General features: G+C 38.3%; 2 protein-coding genes across 4 annotated transcripts; one reads left to right on the top strand and one right to left on the bottom strand.

Annotated features, from left to right (window-relative positions):
- The first annotated feature begins 704 nt into the window (after positions 1-704).
- Positions 705-10,633, top strand: GMNN (geminin DNA replication inhibitor). 3 transcript variants are annotated; one of them, XM_065912884.1, is made up of 8 exons: positions 705-847; positions 2,779-2,854; positions 3,585-3,662; positions 5,427-5,504; positions 6,144-6,291; positions 8,536-8,618; positions 8,917-9,027; positions 10,204-10,633. In XM_065912884.1, exons 2-8 carry the CDS (start codon positions 2,804-2,806, stop codon positions 10,291-10,293), a joined length of 639 nt encoding a protein of 212 aa, XP_065768956.1. In that variant the 5' UTR covers positions 705-847; positions 2,779-2,803; the 3' UTR covers positions 10,294-10,633. The 3 variants fall into 3 exon arrangements, with proteins under 3 accessions (XP_065768956.1, XP_065768957.1, XP_065768958.1); XM_065912885.1 differs by having other exon boundaries at positions 2,755-2,854; XM_065912886.1 differs by lacking the exon at positions 3,585-3,662.
- Positions 10,634-13,277: 2,644 nt separating this feature from the next.
- On the bottom strand, positions 13,278-16,915 carry ARMH2 (armadillo like helical domain containing 2). The gene is made up of 2 exons (XM_065913140.1): positions 16,182-16,915; positions 13,278-14,223 (listed from the first exon to the last, which is right to left on the bottom strand). Exons 1-2 carry the CDS (start codon positions 16,441-16,443, stop codon positions 13,796-13,798), a joined length of 690 nt encoding a protein of 229 aa, XP_065769212.1. The 5' UTR covers positions 16,444-16,915; the 3' UTR covers positions 13,278-13,795.
- Between the last annotated feature and the right edge of the window lie 548 nt (positions 16,916-17,463).

The following is a 17,463-nucleotide window of genomic DNA, read 5'->3' as shown; positions in this document are numbered from 1 at the left end:
TTGAGCGACTAAACAACAAAAACAATTATTATTAAGGTTTTCCTGCTCCTTCAAATTGCAATGGCAGCTGTATTCCAGTGCCTAGAACAGTACTGGTACCTACTAGGCGCTCAGTCAATGGGTCTGTTGCACGATTAGGCCTTCTAGTACTACTGAAGTGAAGTGAAGTGAAAGTCGCTCAGTGGTGTCCGACCCTTTGCGACCCCACGGACTATACAGTCCATGAGATTCCCTAGGCCAGAATATTGGAGTGGGTAGCTTTTCCCTTCTCCAGGGGATCTTCTCAACCCAGGGATCGAACCCAGTTTTTCCGCATTGCGGGCGGATTCTTTACCAACTGAGCCACAAGGGAACTAGGGCACCACAATTTAGTCAACATGAAAAAGCCAAAATATAAAAGCTCTTAATACAATGAGGAGGCCGCGGAACAAGGATTTTCAGAAAAATACAATACTTTTTTTTCTCGGTGTTTACATCTAGTGGGGGCAAAAAAACCCAAAATCATTCACTTTGAACGGAAGTTGAGACCGCAGGACAGAAGCCGCGACCCAGAACCCACTCGGGCCCAAATACACGCCACGCCCACCACGCAGGCGCAGGAAGGGGCGGAGCCGAAACGGGCGGAGGCGAGAGGCAATTCGTCGGATTCCGATAGCTCCGCCCTACGTCTAGCGTCAGGCGGTTACGTGATCGTCCCCGGCCGGCGGGAAGAGTTTCAGTGTTTTCCCAGCAGCTCGCGCCCTCACTCCAGCGGCAGCCGGCAAACGTGGGTTGGCTGTCAACCCCGCGCGAGGAGCAGCGGTCACAACTTCCTGAGTTCGCTACGAGTACTGCACGCTTCCATCCGGTAAGTGTGAGAGGGGTGCCTGGAGGGGGTCCGCAGGGGTTGCTAGATGAGGCCTCTTAGGGCTGCCGCCGGCCAGAAGTCGCATACTCCTCTGATGACTGCCTGGCCAGTGTCGGGGTCGGGTGAAGAGGCGATTAAACGGTCGCGGGTGGGGGGCGGGGGCGGGGGGGGAGGTGAGACTGGACCCCGTCCGATTAGTTAGGTCGGTTTTGGCGCGCTTTCCCGTCCGCACTCGCTATTGGCTGGCGGGCGCCGTCCCCAGACGCACCCGTGGGTTGGAGGGCCCCGGCGCGTTGAACCTTCTGCCGCCTCTTTGGCGTCTGGGTCTCTGTCCCGAGGACAGATTTGCGGGGTTATGGGGCGGTTTCTGTGCAGTTGGTTGGTGTGAGGGCATCAACGTTGGTGTACCTTGTCAAGAGGAACATCATCCGTCCTCATGACCAGGAATTAACTGGTGGAAATCCATTGTTGTTGTCTAGTCGCTAAGTCACGTCCGTAACCTGCCAGGCTCCTCTGTCCATGAGATTACCCAGGCAAGAATACTGGAGTGCGTTGCCATTTCCTTCTCCAAGGGGACCTTCCCGACCCAGGGATCGAAGCCGCGTCTCCTGCATTGACAGGCTGTTATTTTACCACTGAGCCTGCATAGTGGTCCGCTAACTGGGCTCGGGGGAGAAGATCCCTGAATCCTGCGTTTGCTCGTTTAAAGAAAAAATGAAAGTGGTGACACTTGGTTTCATCATTTTATCAATAGTTTCTTGGACTCACTCCTGTGCTAGAGTTTTCAATCTAGTTGTTTAAAATAACTAGATAATAAAAAGTAAGGATGTCGGCGGGAGTGTAATGAGCAAGTTAGGAGTTAGGTTTGACCTGTGGCTTTCAACTGTTTAAATCATGACGTGTACTAAATCATTTTTTACATCGCAATTTAGGACGCATTCCTCAGCTAAATTAGAACCTTCAGGAAGCAGTATTTATTCCTCCTATGCCATACACTTTGATGTTTTAAACACCCGCTAAGTGATTTTGGAATCCCAGGCCTCGACCCGCAGTTTGAAAACCACTGCCCTGGCTCAGCCCGACCAGCATTTGCTTAACATGAAACAGACTAGAAAATAGGATGAGTCACAGCATTAGACTTTTTTTCTAAGCTTTTATGATTTCATTTGTGTGTGCTGGCACACAGCATAAAATGTATTCACATGGGATGGGTCATAGTCAAAGTTTAGAAGTCACTGCACTGAGTAAAGAAAGGCATAGCTACAGAAATCAGTGAGATCTGTATGAGAGAAGAGAGACGGCTGAGGAGTTCAAATTTGGGTTCGGAGTGAGTGGAGCCAGTGTCCTGGTTAATAAGATTGCATAACCCTTTGTCTCCTCCCTTTTCTTTGCATCCATCAGTGCCTCAGTTAATGGTGGTTAAACATTCCCTACACATGGAAATGCATAATCTTACTTGATTAGATATTAAGTCAGTATTAAGTTATTGCTGGTTACCAGAGCCAAGATTATTATAGCTTAAATCTGCCTTTGAAACAGCAAAGTTAGGATGCTGTTTTTGACCTGATCATACCTGAATGTCTGTGTTTTACTTTTCCCACTGACCATTTTTCAGATCTTTGGGAGCCCTGCATTTAATATAGAACACCATCATGTTTTGTAAATTTGCTTAGACTACATATTTTCTCATATGTAACAAAATTTTACCAGCCAGAATTATTTTGTGTGTGTGTGTGTATGTATAAAGTAAAGATATTAAGAGTCATTAGCTTTAGTCACTTGTCATTGACAGGGCTGAGTTTGGGTACAGTGAGAAAAGATTCTATCTTTTTTATCGTTATGATTTTTTAATTTTTATTTTTATGTTGTACTTTGAACAAAAAACTAAATTTCACTTTCTGATGCAGATTGTTCTGTTTTTGAATTGCTAGTCTTCTGCTGTTCATCAAGTGTGTAATGAGTCACAGCATGAAGCAGAAGCAAGAAGGACTCCAAGAGAATGTAAAGGTATGTGATGCAATCGCTTTCAGCTTTTGTAGAAAGCAGGTAGTTAGATGTTTTTGACATAATTTGGTCAAATTTAACTTGGCTATAATTTCTAAGAACCTTGACTTAACTAAATTTTGAGTCTGAGGGCAAGTAACAATAGAGGACTGTTTAAAAATGAATTATGGTTGAACATTAAGTTTTGTGATTCAGGCACATAGGATGGTTTTCCATTTATTTAGGTCTAAGTATTTTGTTGTTTTTAATGCTTTTGTAGCTGGAATCATTTCCTTAATTAAATTTTTGGTGTGGTCATTGCTGCTATATAGAAATGCAATTGACTTGTATCTTGATCTTGTTTCTTTCAGCCTTGCAGAGCTAGTTTATTAGTTGTAATAGTTTTTTTTAGTAAATTCCTTATGGTTTTCTGTATACAAGACTTTTTATTCCTTTGTTTTTACTCTTACTACATTTCATGAGATGGTTTTATTAAAATCCTTTAAGTGTATATTCAAGTTAGATCTTTGATCACAGAGACATTTTGCATTATTACCTTGCCTTAGTATCTTTCTTGCATTATTTTTCTTGAATAATAGTTTGTACTGATAATATGTGAATTTGATCCCATCATCTTCCATAAAGGGTAATAACATCTTCCAATTGTGCTTTGTATGTGTGTGTTTTTAAACTTTTTATTAGGAAAATATTAAAAAATAGTAATTTAATCTCAATTTACTTCCCCCACTTTCAGCAATTATCAGTATATCAGTTCAGTTCAGTCGCTCAGTCGTGTCTGACTCTTTGCAACCCCATGGACTATCAGCATATGGCAAGTCTTATTTCATCTCCGTCTCTATTCGCTCCTTCTTTCTTCCACTGAATTATTTTGAATCAAATCCCAGACAGATAATTTATGTAATTCCAGCAGAGTCTAACATTTAAAGAGAAGTCTAATATTTAGTAGTTATAGTACAACTATCTGGAATATAAAAGGACCTGGGTTCTGCTTGGTTCTGCCTCCAAAACTGTGATGTTGGGTGAGTTATTTAGCATCTCTGCCTCAGTTTACTCATCTGTAAAATGAGCGAGTTGGACTGAAGCTAGTCTGTAAGAGTATATTTTAGGAGTTCATAGATTCCTTGCCAGTCACACACAAAATGCTGTGTGCATGCTTGTTTTGTTGTTACTGTTTCTTGAGGGGGTTTGCAGAATATAAAATTGTTTTCTAAAAAGATTAAGACTCATTAATATATGAGAACCTTTCTGGTTGTAAAGAGCTTATTCTAAATGCAAGATCTGTATGAATAAAATGATAATAGCAATGTTACATTTGGGTGGCTGGATGCTATAAAGCTTACAGTTGTGAAAGTTAAATCTTGGAAATGGTCATTTAGTATTTCAGTCATTTATCTTAGTAGCAAGTGTTTAAATAAATTAACATCTATTATTAAAGGGTTTCAAAGTTGTATTTTCTTCTGTTTGTCTGGAGACTGTTGACTAATCTTAAATTATATCTGAAATGTTGGTGTAATATTTGTTCTCCCAGTAGCCAGCGTTTGTTCTTCAGTTCAATGGTGAGATAATAATCAGCAGTAGAAACTTTACCGTGGGAAAGGTGAGCTCTAGTCCTGTGGAGTGCAGTGTGGAATCAGTAACTTTCTCACGCTGCTCTGGTGTCATGTTCTTACTAACTTTGTTTGAGTATTCACTATTGTTTGCTATCCCATGGTGGCAGTATAACTAATGATTTTTTGCAGATATAGTAGAGAGATCTTTTAGATCAGGAAATATGCAGGAAGGTATTTACATATTACAAGGAAGGCAATTTTTTTCCCGAAACAATAGCTTGGGCATTTTGGAGTTGTAGTATGCCTCAAGCACTGACATTTTTGCTGTCTGCTAATGAATGGTCTTGAAGCAAACTGCTTCTACACTCAGGTAAAGGTTGAGGGGGAGAAGCAGGTCTTCTTACATGTGTAATATTCTTAAAATTATATTCTTGTGGTGAATTCATATAAATATGTTAGGGGATATTCACAATTTAAAGAAAGCCTAAGAGGAATCCTTTTGATTAGGGGAGAGAAATATTTTGCAGTTAAATAATTAACCCTTTCCTCCAATTTGCCCCTTTTGTGGGTTTCTGCCATGAATGTAGTGATATTTGGTACATTTCTAGTTTCTGTGTGGAAGATCTTTTTTTTTATAAGATGGAATACAGATATTTCTGGTATTCTGGAATTTCACCATATATGAAGTATTAGAACTTAAAAATGTTGTATTTTTGTTTTAACTAAACAATGACTGTATGACTGTAGCAAGAACATATGTTGAAATGGGAGAAGAGTCACTTGTTTGTGTCAAGTTTGAGTAATATGATTTATTTTTAGAATTTCTTCAAACTTTATTAGAATTTTAGGGAAATAATAACTTTGCTAGTTGATCAAACCATGTGTAATTTTATAAAATTATATACCATATCAAACATTAATGTCCTTTGGGTTGTTTTGTTTTTTTGTAAATTATAGTAGGATTAAGTTAGTAACAGTCCATATAGTAACTTAGTAACCAGATAATTTATTATGTTGACTTTCAGAGTAGTCCTGTTCCAAGAAGAACTCTGAAGATGATTCAGCCTTCTACGGCTGGATCTCTAGTTGGAAGAGAAAATGAGGTGTGTATTGTTGTATTGCTGAGCTAGAATGGGGTACAGATGATACTGCAGTTACATTAAAAACATTTCAAAGACTTACTTGGTCAGAAATACCTAAATCACTGAAATTTGGAAATAATTTAAGGATAACAATTGTATATTCCCCACAGAAATGGTTTTTGTTTTAATTTCAGTTTAGGAAGTTGAAAGTTGGTATGGATATCTGTAGTAGAACTGGGATAATAAATTATGAGTTAACCTATAGGCATAATTTTGATTTCTTTCTCCTTTTTTTTTTTTAAAGAATAAAATGTTACATTCAATCATTTACCCCTGTATGTAAATAATGAAATCATGAATGAGGGTTTCTAGACTTTTATGGGTTGAAAATCATGCCTTCCCTTGGTACTGAATTATTTAGGTAATGAAAATGAATTCAGCTAAGCCTTAGACCCAAGTCTAATCTAAAATAATTGCTGTAAATAAAATTCCTAAAATATGACTATATATTTTTGTAGAGTTTTGAATTTATAATTTCTTAAAAGAGCCAAAGATATAAAAAAGAGATATGAATACTTTAGTTTTAATTCAAAAGAGACAAAGCTATTCAGCTTTTTTGTTCATTAAACAAAATGACTGATGTACATATTTTCATTATAGTTGGTTAAAGGCTTGTCCAAACAGAAACATTGGAATGACCAGTTAATATCTAAGACTTCCAGCTCTGGAGTTGTTACTGACCCAGAACATAGTAAAAATAAAACTCTTGGAGGAGTCAGCCAAGAAGCATTTGATCTTATGATTACAGGTACAAAAAAATATGTATATATGCAGCTTTTATCTTAAAAACCTAAATTATAATAAGGGTAAATATTGTTTGTTGTTATGAATTCTGCCCACAGCTTTTTAATCTATTAAACTATTTTGCTTTAATGTTTTTGATAATTTAAAATTTCTTATGGTTGGAAATATATAAAATGTAAATTTGGACAGGTCCTACGGTTTGGTAAGATCCATATATGGGTTTAATATTAAAGGAAAGGATAGTGAATAATATGGCAGCTTTGATATTGGACATGTAAGACTTAGAAATAGTCTCTTCTCAAGAAAAGTGTCTAGAGAATGAATTTGCGGAGAGGAACTTGAAGAAAAGATACCAGGAGAATGATATAAGGGAACAAGAGGAGTGAAGATGAGTGAGAAGCATGTGCCTGTGATAATTACTGGTTTTAATGGAATGGCAGTGGAATTCAGAAAAGGAAGCTAGTGATGTTTTATAAGTATTATGGAAGGTGATTACTTCTATTCTAATAATGAGTCATTGGATATTATTACTGAGAAAAAAATCTGAGACCTAGAGAAGTTAATGGCCTCACCTGAGATTAAAGTGGTGTTTGGGCTCATTTTGAGTTGCCTGAATGACTGGGGGAAGAAATAAGTAGATAGTGGGTTTTTTAGGCAAAATAAAGAAAGGTTGATTGCATACAAATAAAGAAGTTTTAATAATAGTGTAAAATAAGCAACAGGATTTGTGATACTCATCTGATCTGGCTAAAATTAATGAAGATTGATAGGAAATAATAACTAAAGTTAAATATGGAATTAAACAAGTCAACTATACATTGTATTGCTATCATAACCACACAGAAAAAATTAATTCATTTAACTTGAACACAGAACTCTTGACTATACAACCTCAGTGGGATATACTGTGAGGACTAAAAGAACTACAAAGAAATCTTGAATTTAATTTTTGCTGTTAGTGGTATTGCTATAGTAGCAGTTATGGGGGAAATTTGAGTATATTTTAGGATTGAGCAAATGAGTAATATGTTGATATTTTTGGGTTCATGGTATGGTGAAGGGTGATACAATATGTAATGGGGAAGGAAAGGAGGAACTCTTGTGGAACTGGAATTGGAAGTGTTGGTATGAACTGATTTTTTTGTTTTTTAAAGAATCTACCTCTGCCAGTGAAAGAGCCCAGAAACAATGGCACCTAAATAACAAGAAGCACAATCACATCCAGTTCTTGGTGTGTAAACAGGATTCTCCACTACAGCTCCCTGGAGAAATGGCTGCTTCCAGGACTGGGGCAAGCTCACTATAGAGTGAGCTTGTAATCTCTTGTGTTAGAAAATCAACAACTGATGCAGAGGTTAAACGGATAAGGAGACTGCTTTAAGGGATCCCCTTGGCTAAAGTAGGGAAAGTTTGAGCATCAAAATGAATGATGACAAAAATGGATTATAATACACTGAATTAAAAAAGAGTACATGAATCCATACTGGTAATTTTCTTCGGAATTGGGAGAGGGGATGTTCTTTGACAGAATAATGCCAACTACTGAATGTAGAAGGAACTACATAAATGGAAAGTCACTACTTTTTTTATCCACCATGAAACAGATTTAAGAAATATTAGTGGAGCTAAAACTGGAGGAAAGGTTGTTAGGGAATTAGATATTAATACCACAGACTCAAAAGTTTTACTCCATAGATCATTTACTTGTTACTGATGGAAAAAAGTGTCTTTACAAGGGAGAAATCATCTTAAACGATTGAAGATAACGTCTAGGATTGTGACAAGTTAGTATGTGCTTCTTCAGAGGTACACTGGGAAGGATACAACATATTTACACAGTGTCCTTGCCAACATGTATAGCTTGAACCTAATAATGAAAATGGACAAATGCAAATTTAAGGGCAATGTAAAAATAACTGATCTGGACTTTTCACAAATGTCACTGTTAAACAACAAAAAAGTATGAAGACACATAGCAAATGCAGCAAACAACCTTTAACAATCTAGGTGAAAGTTATATGTGTATTATACTGGTGTTGGAATTGTTTTGAAAGATTGAAAATCTTCAGAATGTTTGGAAAAATAAGAGAAAAAACTGATTTGGCTTTCTAACTTTAATCTTTTTTAAAAATGGTATTACTAAGTACTGAATAAGACTAAATTTTTTTTTTAATAGACAAAAAGTTACTGGGTTTTCACAGCAGTAATGATTTCCGAAGTTGCACTGTAAAACATTCATTTATTTTAGAAAATCCATCCCCTCAATATTGGAAAGAAGTGGCGGAAAAACGGCGGAAGGCTCTCTATGAGGCCCTTAAGGAAAATGAGAAAGTATGTACTGAATATAATTTGTGACATTTTTAAACATTCTGGGATCATTTTTCTTCTGCTGTCTAAGATATTTTACTAGAGCAATGTAAACCAGATTTAATATTGGCCTAGTAAAAGTTTAATTAGGCAGAACTGTTACACAAAAAGAAGCCTGTTGTGTTGAGAGTCACTTGGACAGCACCTTTGTTGGCAACTTTGTCCTAAATGTGCTGTCAGGTGTATACTTGGAGGCATATAATTTGGTTTACAGTGTCGCAAACCTGTGAGATATTGAACTATTTTGATTTATGTCACATAGCTTCATAAAGAGATTGAACAAAAGGACAATGAAATTGCCCGCCTGAAGGAGGAGAATAAGGAACTGGCAGAAGTGGCAGAACATGTTCAGTATATGGCAGAGATGATACAGGTAAGTGTCTTAACCTTCACCTGACCCAGAGTCTTCTGTTTTCCTATCAAGTCCAGGGAGTGTGATCAGAACGTGTTTGGGCTCTAGGATCAGATCTCCCGGTTTGAGTCCTAGCCCCTGCCTAGCACCATTAAGTCAGAGTTAAGCAGGTTGTTTATCCTGTCAGGGCTCCATTTTCCTCATCTATAAAATGGGAGTAATAGTGCCTACTTTATAGGCTTCCTATGAGAATAATGAGTTATAATAGGGAAAAAATTGAGAGAACTGCCTGTATATAGTGAGAACCCAATAACTGTTAGGTGCTGTTGTTTACTATTATGAAACACAAGAACACCTGTTTTCTTGTAGAGATGTAAAAAGGAATTATATCTGAAAAATATAGGGAATTTATTATATTTCACAGGTGTCAAATTTTCAGACAGGCTTTTTTAAACATTTTTGTTGGAGTCTGGTTGATTTGTAGTGTGTTAGCTTCAGGTACACGGCAGAGTGGATCAGTTACACATACATATATACACACAGACATACAGTTTTTATTATAACTAACGCTGATGAGACATGATGGGCACTTATAAAACTGGTATTAATAGTTGGTGTACTAAATAGCTTTGGTCATCTTACCTTTTTTTAAAATTTGGAAGTAACTAATGTGTTTATAAGTATTAACCTGATGACCCTTAATTTACCAGTCTTAAAAACTAGGTCTTAAATTTATTCATGTCTGCAAAACATCATCTTATGGTTAGGAAGGAAGGTTTTCAAATCACAACTTTTCTTGTACTGAATTTCTGCCTTACATTTTAGCACCATGACAGAATAAAGTTTTCATTTGGAAGCAGTGTAGTAGCTCTCTTAACTGCAGTGGGAGTATTGGTCCAAAGCAGATGGGAAATTAGGAAACCTGGTCCTTTACTGTAGTTTGAGAAGTACTGGTTTGAGTTGTATTCTGAAAGCATCTCAGTACTTAAAAATAAGCAAATTTGTAAACACTGACTTTGCAGAAATAGGATCTAATATGGTTAGCACTTTGATATAACACTTGACTGCTTGTAAGTGAATTTAGTAGAGACATTATGAAACCTTATTACAACATTGAGGGTTCCTTATATCAGCATAGTAATAATGGACTTGGATTGTAAAGTTTTTAAAATAAATTATTGGTTTATTCTTTAAAAGAGGCTGAGTCATGAACCTCTGGATAACCTTGAATCACCGTATAGTCAGGAATTTGATCCTGAACAGGCAACTGCTGAGGATTCTGAATGAAGTAGAAGACTCAGAAATTGCTGGTACATGTGCTGAAGAAGTTGTGTCTTCCTCTACAGATGTAAAACCGAGTATATGAAATTCAGTAACTGCCAAAGTTTACCTCCACTGTAGTTCTTTGTAGCAGAGCAAATAACTTTATTATATACTTTTTTTTTTTTGCAAATAACTTTATAATGAAAACTTGTTATCAGATTCTCTTGTTTGTATCCTGGAACCCTACTATTGTATTAAAATACAAATACTATGTATTTTTAATCTGTGGTGTTTTGTGTAAATAGCATTTTTTCAGTTGTCAGACATGACTTGTGTATATGATAAATAAACTTCATTCTATTGAGTTTTGTGTGTATCTTGGAAGAATGAAGTATAAAGTCTGTGTAGAAAATTTGTCTGTTTCTGTGCTTTTTGTTTCGTTTCTGTTCTGCTAACTAGCTTGGAAGAAAACAAGGGAAAATGACTTCTCCCTCTTTAGACTGAGATAGCTGAGGTTTTCCCTCATAAACCTGGTTGCACCTCAAGCTCACTGGAGGGAAATTTGATTTCTGGACCCAAAGCCCCAGTAATAGGACCAAGTAGAAAAGAAGTGTGGACATCTAGATATCCAAAAGCTCCCCAGGTGAATCTAATTAGCCATGAAACGGCTCAACTGGCTGGTAGGATCCTACTCTTCTTGGAAGGTTAAAATGTTGGGGTGGTGTTGGTGGTCTTAGAAAAGCAGAGGGTGGAGCACATAAAGAAATGCAGGAATAACTAAGGGTTCTGAAACTTCCTGTTAACACATTTCACGTACTGGAGTAGACAAAGTGTGTATATTGAAGTAAGAGGGTGAAATGGAGGGTGTACTGTTTTGTAGTACAGGGGAAATTGAGAAGTATACCGCATTGGGATTGAGTTAAGTTCTGTGGACAGCATACAAGCAACTTGGTGTAAATTGACAATAAAGAGCAATATCAAGCTTTTAAGGATTACTTTAGGCATGTTATTCTTCTAGAACTCCAATTTTCTTATCTCTAATATTGAGGTAAAGTCCACCTCTGTGTTTGTGAGGACTAAAAATTTTAAATAATGGAAACTTATTAACCTATAGCAACATTGTCCAATAAAGGTTTTTGGGATGCTGGAACTGAGTTGTCCAGTATAGTACCCAGGTATCCTTGAGTACCAAATGTGGCTTTATGAATGAGGAACTAGCAGTTTATTTATATTTTAAAGAGCCATGTGAGGTCAGTGGCTGTGTGGCACTTTATATATTTATATAAAGCTGTCAGTGGCAGCTTTATATATTTTAGATTTGGTGTATTGGCCCAAAGAGAGAATTGAGGAAGAATAGATAAATTTTACATTGTTTTTTACCACAATAAAAATAGTTTTTAAAAAGAATTAAGGATATTCTTAATTAGAGGGAGAGGGGAATCAGAGGAGTTTAGAATGAGTGGTAAAGAGGAGAGCTAAGTAGAATAGGATGACTTGGCAAATAGAAAGTATTTCTGGAAAATGTCAAAAACGGATTGCTAGGATTTGGTAGCAGGGAGCAAAAGGGGAGGGAACTGAGGATTTTAAAATTTAATGTCAGAGCTAAAACTATTAATCTAGAAGAAAATAGGAAATTTTAGTGACCTCAGGTTTGGTAGATTTCTCCAAAAGGACACATCACTAATTATACCATAAATCGGATTGCATAAAAATAAAAAACTTCTCTTTGAAAGACTTAAGAGAATGCAAAGACAAGCCACATACTGGGAGAAAATACTTGTAAAACATACCCAACAAACGATTTCTATCTATAAAGAACTTAAAACTTATTAAGTAGACAAACTTTTCTTTACATGGAGGAAAGGTTTGGACACCTGGAGAGCATATGTACAGATGGTAAACAAGCGTGTGGAAAGATGGCATTGTTAGTCATTAGGGAAGTGCAAATTACACCAGCGAGATTCTGTTAGGTGTGCATCAGAATGGCTCAAGTTTGAGAAAACCTTCACAACACTGAGAGTTAAGGATATGAAACAATGTCGCATAAGGATATGGGACTCCGGCAATCCTGGTGGCGATATTAAATGCTACAGGTGCTGTTGAACTGTTAAACCGTTCCTTAAAAATTAAACACACATTCTGTATGATCCAGCCATTCTACTCTTAGGTATTCTTACCTGAGGGAAATGAAAGCATAAGTCCTTTATGAAGATGAGCAAATAAAGCCCTTGAGCTCAAATTGTTATCTAGCATTTGCTTCTAAGAGAATCCTTACAAGGGACATCAAAGGAAAATAACCATTTGTTAAAATTTTGGTAAGCCAGTGTAAAATCACAGCTTAGCATAAAAATGCCTCAAGGCCGGAATCTGAACCTGTTTTTCATCAGAGACCCAGCATTATTTGACTCTGAATTACAAAAGCATTTGGAATATGTAATTTCTGTGACGCAGTTTCTAAATGGGGCTTCTGATTTCCAACCCTAATCGCCTATGAACTGAGTTCTAGTTTGAGAAACAGTTACACAATCCACAAAGGGTGAAAAGGTACAGTGACTCAGCAGCAGAACACAACTTTTCCTGTTTTGAGACAATTTCCCCAGGGAACCTCATGAATCCACATGATGTGAATAAGCATCCCTAACAACATTCCTGTAATAAATAAAGATCACCGACCTAGACTTTCTCCAGGCCCCTCAGGTGAAAGCATGACACTGTTTAGTCAAAGGCATGTCTGAAAGACGAAAGTATTAAATCTCTTGATGGCTCGAATTTAAGCTAGAGGCAAATATTAGGGTAGTTACAGACACAAAAAGCTACAAGTCCTTTAAGTGCTTTTTCATAAATATTTTTTGTAACAAAGCTTTTGATGAGGCTGAACAGTATGGAAGTGTAAGTTTTCTTTTAAATATTTTCTAACAAAATACAGACGGTGAAAATCTAAGAGCCGAGCTTTAGGCTGTTCTTTGGGTATCTGTACACATAATACTCCATCTCTTTCCAGAGCTGGACCTGGTCAGCCTGATGTGCAGTAAGATTATGTCTGAAAGCCAAACACGGCCTCAGCCAAGGATGTGGCACCTTGAAGGCTGGCACTGAAACAACGCAAAGATGCATATGAGTAGGGCGACAGCGTCCACTACAAATCAACAGCATCCATCTACATCCCCTGTAGCATCTGTTGTGGCTGTGAGCTGGGTTTAGATTTGGCATTTCTGGGTACCTTAGCTAAATGTCATCAGTAACCCCTCCCCAGCAAATACACCACTGCTTCTAACAGTTACATAGGTAATGTGTCTTCCAGTGAATTCTCATTTTATAAACTTAATTTTTACGAGGTTATTTCAACAGGGGTGCTTTTCACAAGTTTGGTTCATCACAGTAATGTTGAAAACGGAGATAGAGTTTTTCAACCACCTAAAAGAAAATGCTGAAGAATAATGTTACCAGCTCTTGTTATTTATTGAAAATTTCCAGGGTAATACAGTGGGGTGCAGACAGAGGCATCAGGTAGCTGGATTCAGAGAAATTAATGCCTGTGAAAACCAATGAGGAAATATAGCACCTCTGCAAAATTCTCGGGCCATCCAGACCAATTCTCATTGGCCAATATTTCCAAGTGATATTTCAGAGAACTGCAGTGTTTAAGCTCCTGCATACAAGGCAAGTTATTGCATGTCATGACGGAGAGAACATAGCAACCCCAAAATTTAACAAGGAGGCTGCTGTTTGTTTCACTTTTCATAGTAGACTCAAGTTTGTCATCAAAAAGATTGACGAGAATAGGAATAAACTGCAAATGTTTGGCTCTTCTCTGGCTGACAGGGTTTAAGTAACACCAAGAGGCGACACTCTGGAGCAGCAGGATCTTTATTTTGGGTACCATCTCGTAATCTTGCAACAAGTGTGCTACTTCTTTCATGTACTCAGCTGCAAAATTCCCAGCAGTGGGTCCTCCTGTAAAACAAAGCATTTGCATTTCCAGAAGTATTTGATATGTCTAGTAGCTAGTAACATGAGTGCTCCTGTGTTCACACTGTTTTCCCGTCCCCCGCCACCCCAGTCTCCATGTGCTGCTCTGAAATTGAGAAAGCGTACGTTGATCCGCGTGGGGTTACATGAAGAGCACTGGGAGGTCCCTGCCTGCTCAAAGCTCTTCCCTGGTTCCTTCATCAGGCACCTGTCAGTAATGCAAGATGAATAAAGCCTGGCTGTGTTCACCTTGCAGATCTCCCTCATGGTTTCATTCCAGAGTCTTGGTCTTCAGTGCTTGAAGAAGTACCAGAACATTAGAGCAAACAGGAAAAACCAACAGACTGAGCTGCAAGGTCAGGATCTTAACGGCAAGAAAGGTTTTTCCCAAGTTGTCCATCATTATTCTGTTCTTAAGGTGTTAGCCCAACTCGTGCAGATCTGGGGCCAACCTGGTCCTTGACTCTACTCCCATCCTATACCTGGACCCCAGATCTTCCTAGTTCAAATCTTGAATTCTGAGAAGGTCATAGATAAGAAGGCACTGAGGAAGACAATTTAGATGGTGAGGAGCGTCTGGTACAGTTGTCTGGATTCTTAGCCACTGGAGTTTTGACCTCACTTGGATTTCTCTTATTTGTACTACCACAGTTTCATGGTTTGAAGAATTTTCTCTTTGATGTAAAGTGTTAGCAAAAAGCTGGCATGAGCCCTTTTTGTTGTTCCCCACATGAAATTAAAGGATTCTGACCCTTTTGTAATTAGCTAATTCTTGCCCCCAATGGTGACCATGGCTCTGTAGTGAACTGAGCCTGCCTCCTTGGTGGTTACGGTTTATCCTCCCGCACACGGGCGTCTTCCTGAGTTCCTGTCCTCTCTGGTCCTGTGCTAGTGCTTCTTAAATCATTCTGGCACCTTAGGACCCATCGGTCCTTGTAAACTCTAAATGTTTTCTCTCATGGACACCGCTCTGTTGGAAGCAGTCTATCAAAAGGCATCAAAATAATTCATTTTCCCATTTAAAAAATAATCTACCAATGACACTAACAGCTACCAACAACAGCTTCTAATTAGGAGACATGCTATTGAGGGCTGTCTATAAAATTTTTTTTACACGTCCTGACATTTATTAGGAAAAAAAAGTGAAGCAAGTTTGGATTTGACAGAACAGTGCGTCTTTAAAAATGGTTTGTGTTAGTCGCTCAGTCGTGTCCGACTCTTTGCGACCCCATGGACTGTAGCACACCAGCCGCCTCTGTCCATGGATTCTTCAGTAAAGAAAATGAGTGGGTTCGCATTCCTTTCTCTAGGAGATCTTCCCAACCCAGGATAGAACCCAGGTCTCCTGCATTGCAGGTAGATTCTTTACCATCTGAACCACAAGGGCCCTTAAATATAATTTCAACCCTTACCACTTAATTCTCTAGCCAAGTGTACATTAATAGCTGTTTTTCACTAATACACCTATTGGCTTTCCTGGTATTAATAAGTGTTTTAAGAGCCTAAAGTTCTTACTGATTTTTCTAAACTATTGCCTGTGTAATGCATTTTTTGCAACATAAAATATAAAATATCAAGTAGTTTTTCCCTGTGAAAGGGTTGACAAATGAATTCAGCATAGTCTTTGATTTTTTTTATGATATTAAAAAATTTTATAGACAATTTCAGTGTATATGTGTGTATACATAATTTTAATGAATAAAAATTAGAAAGTTCCTAATTAGTCATATAGCTGATGGCCACATTCTTTTAAAACATGAGATCCTTGAGGAGAAAGTAATTAGCAATCATCTGGTGGTACAAAGAGGAGAGACTAATAATTTAGGCAAAGGGAATGTTATTGGACTCTTAAGATGAGTGCTAGGAGACTCACTCACTGAGAGCGTTAGAACAGGCAGAAAGGCTGTGGAACACTCCATCAGTACCGCTGGTTAAATCAGTACCTGTAAAGGCCAGCAGTCCAATCCTGTAGGCAGCTTGAGCTCTCTGTTCAAGGGCTAGAGAATTATCTGTCAAAATATTGCCAAGCATCATTATTTTTTCTTTATGAAAAATACTCTCAGCTGGAGGAATGTATTCTTCCTCCTTCTTAGTGCAGAAGCCCTTAAGGGCAGCCCAGCATTTCTGGAGGCGGTGATATAGCCCCACGAAATACTGAAGAACCTGAGTCCAAAACTGCACATAATAAGCCTGAGTCTTTGCCATTGTGTGAAAAGGCCAAGGGTGCTTCAGTCACATCCCTGGCAGTAACAGAGGTGAACAGTCGAGAACTCGGGAACTCATCACTTAGCAACACTGGAATGGCAAACACAAATCCGGGCGGGGGAGCCATGCATGCCGGACTTCTGTCTTCAGCCGGGCATTGAGGCCTTCTGCACTTTGAGCTAAACCAAGCTTACATTTGCTTCTCTGGTGCGCAGAATCTCACCTCAAACTGAACCCCTCACACACACTCAGTGAGTTCCTCTCTTCATGCCTTGTTCAGGCGATGTCTACTAGGAACTTGCTCCTTCTGCTTTGACTGTTCCAACGTGTCAAACTTGCCACTCATCTTTCATAGTATTATGCCAATTTTGCTTACTTGTTACATAGAGTTTTTCTGTACATCATAGATTTTCTATGTTGATCCTGTTTTGCTGAGAAAATGGAAGCAGTCAAAAAAAGAACTTCCAGGACTTCCCTGGTCATTAAGTAGTTAAGAATCTGCCTGCTAATGCAGGGGACACAGGTTCCATCCCTGGTCCCGGAAGATTCCACATGCCCTGCGGCAACTAAGCCCACAGGCTACAACCACTGAGCCCGTGACCAGGAGTCCCAACAACGAGAAGTCTGCGCACCACAACTAGAGGACTTCATGCAGCGACAACCAAAAAAAAGGGGGGACTTACATCAGTTCTCCCCATTATATCCACCCTCTGATCTGTGTGTGTCCATATCCTCTGACTTTCCTCCTGTTATGCTCCCTCCATTTATGCAGCTTTCAACCAATCCTCCTCACTGCATTCAAGAAGATTGCTCACAATCCTTCTTTTGCCTCTAATTTTTCCATCTCAGCTGGGACCTTTGCATCATCAAGAAGCACGCTATACCTTTTCTCATTAAAAAAAATTAAAACAACTCTCTTGACCTCATAGAGCCCCTTCCTCTGGTTATTCATTTTTCTGCTCCTCTTTATACAAAAACTCTTCGAAGAGCTGCCATACTTGCCATTTGAAACATTCTTTG

Source organism: Muntiacus reevesi, chromosome 20, assembly GCF_963930625.1.
Source record: "Muntiacus reevesi chromosome 20, mMunRee1.1, whole genome shotgun sequence".
In the NCBI taxonomy this organism is placed as follows: domain Eukaryota; kingdom Metazoa; phylum Chordata; class Mammalia; order Artiodactyla; family Cervidae; genus Muntiacus; species Muntiacus reevesi.
The sequence above is the reverse complement of the archived record's forward strand: the minus strand, read 5'-3'. Positions and strand labels throughout refer to the sequence as shown.

What these genes read in the sequence shown, in the direction of transcription:
- GMNN (XM_065912884.1), top strand. Translation starts at nt 2,804, where the DNA reads ATGAGTCACAGCATGAAGCAGAAGCAAGAAGGACTCCAAGAGAATGTA. An exon ending in TAGTTGGAAGAGAAAATGAG is followed by an intron (nt 5,505 to 6,143) that starts GTGTGTATTGTT and finishes TTTTCATTATAG; the next exon opens with TTGGTTAAAGGCTTGTCCAA. An exon ending in ATATGGCAGAGATGATACAG is followed by an intron (nt 9,028 to 10,203) that starts GTAAGTGTCTTA and finishes ATTCTTTAAAAG; the next exon opens with AGGCTGAGTCATGAACCTCT.
- ARMH2 (XM_065913140.1), bottom strand. Translation starts at nt 16,443, where the DNA reads ATGGCAAAGACTCAGGCTTATTATGTGCAGTTTTGGACTCAGGTTCTT. An exon ending in TGGACTGCTGGCCTTTACAG is followed by an intron (nt 14,224 to 16,181) that starts GTACTGATTTAA and finishes TTTGTTTTACAG; the next exon opens with GAGGACCCACTGCTGGGAAT.